The 5,813-nt window shown below is 34.9% G+C and overlaps 1 protein-coding gene across 1 annotated transcript in view; it reads left to right on the forward strand.

The window, feature by feature from the left end:
- Nucleotides 1-5,482, forward strand: part of DR1 (down-regulator of transcription 1, TBP-binding (negative cofactor 2)) — a 12,232-nt gene extending 6,750 nt beyond the window's left edge. The window contains 2 exon segments of the mRNA XM_009884747.1: nucleotides 1-52; nucleotides 3,311-5,482. The exon segment at nucleotides 1-52 is cut by the window's left edge and continues 13 nt beyond it. Of these exon segments, the coding sequence (XP_009883049.1) occupies nucleotides 1-52; nucleotides 3,311-3,484 (226 nt within the window). The 3' untranslated portion in view covers nucleotides 3,485-5,482.
- The last annotated feature ends 331 nt before the right edge of the window (nucleotides 5,483-5,813 follow it).

Consider the following 5,813-nt stretch of genomic DNA (forward strand, 5'->3'; position numbering starts at 1 on the left):
CGGCATTCCGGAAGAAGAGCTTCTAAGGCAGCAACAGGAATTATTTGCAAAAGTAAGTGAAGCAATACTTACACTGAGGTTGGAATAATTAATGCGGCAGATCTAGTGCCACAAAAGCATGTACACACCTCAAGAAGTACCTCCCTTTTGCATTGCTGTGGCCTGTTTGAATTGGGGAAAATAAAGTCAACAAATAAGATGCTGCTACTCATTACTCCTGTTATTCGACATATAGGACTTTGTATACAAACAAATTTTATACTTTAGGTTTAAAAAGCATGGGTTTTTGCTGCTACTTATGTATTGCCATTCTAGTGTAGAGAATACATTAAGAATTACATGGCTGAGGAAATAAAAGAATGACAGCTGGTGTTCTAGGAAATTACCACCTTTCATGAATTAAAAAATGAAAATATCTTTTCCAGTTTTGGCCATCAGTGCACAAATGTTATTTCTTAGGCTTTGAAAGAAACATTTAATTGTTCAGAATTTCTAATTTGTCCTTTCTCATCTTCCTTTACTCTTGGCAAGACTCTAATTGGGTGAATTCATGCATTAATTTTTAAAGAGGCAATTCAGGCACAGGAAAAGCATTTGCCTACAAATACTGTCCGCACGCATGCACACACACACATTCTCCTTCATCCCACCCTTCTCTTCTTCCAGCTTTCTTAGACCATTTGTGAACGTCTCCAAGCTTAAATGACTAAAAGCCAATTTTATTTATTTGTCTTTCTACACGATATTTCTCTCTACTGTTCTCTTAGTTTGGCAAGATGACCATTCTCTAAACTAAGTCATGTGAAAATTATCTTGGATTTCTTTCCTCTTACCCAAGGCATGAGCCCTCTTTTCGCAATTAGCTGACTTTAATTTCCTCTGGTGAAAATGCTTATTCAGTTGTGTGTTAACATGCCTGATTACTGTGACCTTCTCTCCCCTTTGCTATGCTTGTATCTCGCAGAAACAATTAATAACTGTTTGTTTATCATATTACAACATGCCAACTATTTTAATCTTAATTGCATGATGAATTTTAAGGCATTTAAAATTTCAGCATAGCATGTAGCTATTGTCAGCATGCAGTGAACTAGTTAGGATAAATTCTTGTGTGCCTAACTTTTGTTTGACTGTACTAATATTAGAAAGACCAGTAGGGCTGCTACTGGATTAAGCACGAGATTTACAAATAATAGCCAGTTTGATACCTGTTTTTTACTTACTATTTTGTTCAAATAACTTAGCATGGTATACAAAATAAAAAAAAGCAGCAAAGATAAGGTGTGTTAAGGGAATACTAGCTCCTGAGTAACATTTAAAAAAAAATAAAATTAAAATGCTGAAACAATGGCCACCTTATGTAAGCCACGCTTCATCTAAGGAATGACCCCTTGAGGTATGTTCTGTTTAAATTCTATAATACTGTGCCTAAATGTCTAAATTAAGGCAATGCATGCAAATTTGACAAGATTGTATGAATTATTTTTTTTAAATAGTCTTCGGTAATATGGCAAATCTTTGCTTAGATTCAAAGATGGTAGTCTCATTTTTCAAAAATACCAGTTGTGATATGCTGTTGGAGGTACTGTAATTATTCTTAAAAATAGTTACACAAGTGCATGTTCCTTTATTTCTGCTAATCTTGTTCTATTCTAGAGCGTGACACTAATGCTGACTTCTTGCTCTAGTTGTAAAATACTCGCTTGTTAATATTATGAATGTGTGATGCCTATAGCTTGGATGATTGTAAATACTTGAAGTCAGTGGGATGGCTTATCCCGATGTTCATGCATACCTGGAAGTTTCTGTGCAAGATGGGGGCCCTAACAGATTTGGGGGTTTTTTTGAGGCTTCCTCACTAAAGTTCATCTGTGTAATAAGATGGGTTAAGTTTACCAGATGCTTATCAAGCTTCTCAGTAAATACAACTCAATTGAATTTTTTGTATTTTTTTCCCTGTTTTTGAAATGGCTAAATGATATTATAAATATGGCAGTGAGGGTAGGTACTGACAAAATGATCCATCCAGCGTGAAGTGCTGAGCCTCTGATTCCTTGTGCGTGCATGTGTATCACCTTGTTGAGTGTACAGTAAACTTAATTATAGCAGAGTCAGTAGGGAGCTCTATTGTTGCCCTCTTCCTTTGTTTAAAACTTTACAATGTCTTAAATTGTTTTCCAACCCTTGTAACTTCACTACCACTTGAAGGCTGAAATACCGAAAAGTCTTCATTGAGAAGAGATTTCTATCTTTGTAAAAATATTTTCTTTTAATGCTAGAACAGATTGAGGAAATGTGACACTTCTTAAAATAAGGGAAGAATCCCATTTTTTCACTTCATTAGGTAGATAAACTGGTTTTGATCATTTTCAGAAGTGTCATCTTCTGACATCTTGACCTTTGCAAAACTGTAAAATTTGATGCTTTGGGGAGAAAAAAAGGAAATTCAGTGAGTGTAATGCAATTAGAAGGGAAATCATCACGGTCTTAGTGATGATTTGTGAAAGTAGAAAAGTAAAGAAGACTGAAGATTTTTAATTTTAAGAACTTTTTCCTAATGTTCACTCAAAATAGAAATTGAAGTTTTAACTTTGACTCAATTGACTAGCATACTATTGAAATCAACAGTAGTTGCTGAAAAACAAGTGGAAACCCTGGACAGAAAAATGAGAGGTCACCAGTTGAAATACTTGAAATGTTTTGTTAGAATGTCTTCTACCTTTCAGTAGAGGAATGTACCTTTCTGTAGCAAAGCTATACTCAGTCTGCAACCTGAATTTGAGAAGACCTTGCATTGCTCTCTTTTCCGAAGATTGCTTAGCAAAGTAAGATAATGGCTTGCTTCATGTTTTTGTAATAATATGTGTCTTTGTGGTACAACTGAATGATTTTAGTATTTGTAACCAACAAAGTAGGGCTGTTCTCATCTCTGAACTGTGATTAAATGTTAAGATCCCTTGAAACTGAAGCCTAAAATTTCCATTGCTTTACCTCACTTAATTTTTCCATTAGGATGTGGTTCAGCACAATCCTTGCAATGGAACTTAAGTACACTAGCACCTGCCTCTTGTTTTTGTAACTGTAAATCCTCCAAAGGGTGGTGGTGGCCTCTTCAGAGGAAGAGAGAATACAGCTAAACATCGTGATACAAATAATGAAAGTACTTCTAGATGTCTTTTTATATGTGCAATTAATAAAAATTATACAAAAGCAATCTTCAGGTGCAGATAAAACTGCTTGCAAAGGTAATGTACTCTAGAGATTCTTCACAAGCTATGTATGGCCTTAACAATTAAATTCATGTCTTTAGGCTAGACAACAGCAAGCAGCACTGGCGCAGCAGGAATGAAAGGCAGAACTGGCGCGGCAGGAATGGCTACAGATGCAACAAGCAGCTCAACAGGCACAGCTTGCTGCTGCCTCAGCCAGTGCATCCAATCAGGCAGGATCCTCTCAGGATGAAGATGATGAAGATGATATCTGAAATTCACCAGCTGAGTTTGTCTTTACTAAGAAATATTTTTCCTGCACAATGAAAACAGTGAAATGAATGCTTACCTGTAAGTTTGTATGCATCATGGACTGGCAGTTGGTATTCTAGGGGTGTCTGCTGTTGTGTGCTGTACATGTATAAACTGTCTTTTTTGAACTCTTGAAGATTTAAGGTTCAGTATCATATCAACTTTGGATTTTTAATGGTGTATATGGAAATTTTAGATAGCAGTGCGTCATTTATTTGATCAATAAACAGTGTTACAATAAACAACGAGTTTATAAAATATAGTGAGATTTATACAAAAAGCTCTAAATCCACATTTGCATTTCTTCCCTTTTAACTAAACTATAAAATCTTACTTAGAATTTTTAATTGTTTTTTTGGGGGAGTGGTACAGTAGACATAATCTGTTAATGGGGAAAAAAGCAGAGTTCAGCATAGTAGAGTCTGAATTCTTAGTTCTTTTTAAAATGAGGATATATATGGCAATAAATATTATATATGCTCAAATACCACACTTGTTAAAATTTGAAAAAGATACATTTTCACCAAGCTAGGTAAAGGTATGTTTAATAGGAGTTGTACAAATTCAGTCATTTTTTTGTATAGGGGTGAACAAAAAGAAACCCATGATTTTATTATGACCTCCTTTGACAGTCCTAACTGAATATTTCCCTTCAAAGACTGCCTGGTTTGAAGAACTAACTCTGCTATTATTTCACTCCAGTTTAATGTTAACTGTTGTTGAGGGTATTTTGTAGTCCAGATCTATTCATATTGTTGAAATATAAAGCTGGAACTTGATGAAACAAAATTGGTTTAGTTCCACTGACGTAACTGGGAATGATTAAGTATTCAAGCCTAAGAAGACAAAAGCTGAAGCTAAGAGCATGCTTACCATAAAAGAGGGAATTTATTTAACCTTGATTAGTCATTGTTGTCAGCATAATGCTAACATTCTCCAGACTAGATTGCCACTGGATTACTAAGATACCTTGTTGAAAGATAACATTTTCTTCATTCAAATTGGTTCGTAGGTAAGTCCAGGTTTTTGATAAACTATTCCCCAAGAGTGATCAGCAATACATGGAACAGAAATGATGTAGTAGTCCTTTTGATAGTTGATTTGAAAATTCTGTTGATTAATGGATGAGCAGCTGTTCTTTGTGTTGAAATAAAGCACAGTAGTGTCCATTGCTGAGTTTTAATGTGTTACTTGAAGTAATACTGGCATATCTTCTGGTACACTAATCTGAGCAGACTAGAAAAGCCACTTGCATGCTGCTGTAGATGATCCCATAGCTCTTTAACAATGTGGATTGTTTTTTATTAACTTATGTCCTCAGCAAGTTGCTCTAGTTCAAACTCTTTAGGAGGGCTGCAGCAGTCTGTTTGCATAAGGATGCAAACAGAAAATGGTGTGGCCATTTTTACATAAAGATCTGAACAAGGTACAATTGGCACATATTCAGATCTCAGTCACGTAGTGACTTTTGATATAAATTTGAGATACATCAAGTTATATATTGAGTAAATGTGAACATTAATGCAGTGAAAACTCGGAAAAGTATTTGTTTGAATGTTTAAGTTTAAAAAAGAAAAACAAAACAAAAAACCTTTCATGGATACTATATGAAATATGTTAGGCAAGGTTTGACCGAGGAAGTGGTTTTCTGTAAAGGTTTAAGTACCAAAGGTAGAAAATCTAGTCTAGCGATACAATGTTAATGTGCAGTGTTGGCTTTTCTAATTTGTACTGTAACACCTTCACACTTTCTATTTTAAATGAGTCTTTTCCTTTTAAATAATATTAGGTATATTTTCACACCTTTCTTTTCTGATGCAGAATTCAGGTTAACATTTTACTGCATCTGGTATGTATGGTGTAATATGTTTGGATCCTTGTGACCTTTCTTTTGGACATTCTTGTGCTTTTTCATATGCTGTATTCTTCAAGCAATAAAATTCTGATGTGTTTTTATAAAATTGCTTTTATATTTAATGAATAGTCTGTCTTCTTCATTGCATTTATAAAGAAAAAGCTACTTAAAACTCTGCTGTTATTTTGACCCACTGAACACTTCTTGTGACCAAAGTCTTTACAACCTGAGTGCTTGCTGTTGGATGGCATTGCTGTTCACTGGGGTTGTTAATGCTTGCAAACAATATTTCTGGGCTTGACCTGCTCTCTTTCCTCTTGGGAATTGCATTTGGTGTATATGCATTCTTATAACCTGACATTCTTAACTTGACAAGTTGGGACAAACCCCCTGTAGATCAGGTATAACCTACTGAAATACTTTCAGTTTAACAAAAG

The sequence above is a fragment of the Charadrius vociferus genome, unplaced genomic scaffold (assembly GCF_000708025.1).
Source record: "Charadrius vociferus isolate BGI_N301 unplaced genomic scaffold, ASM70802v2 scaffold163, whole genome shotgun sequence".
NCBI lineage: Eukaryota > Metazoa > Chordata > Aves > Charadriiformes > Charadriidae > Charadrius > Charadrius vociferus.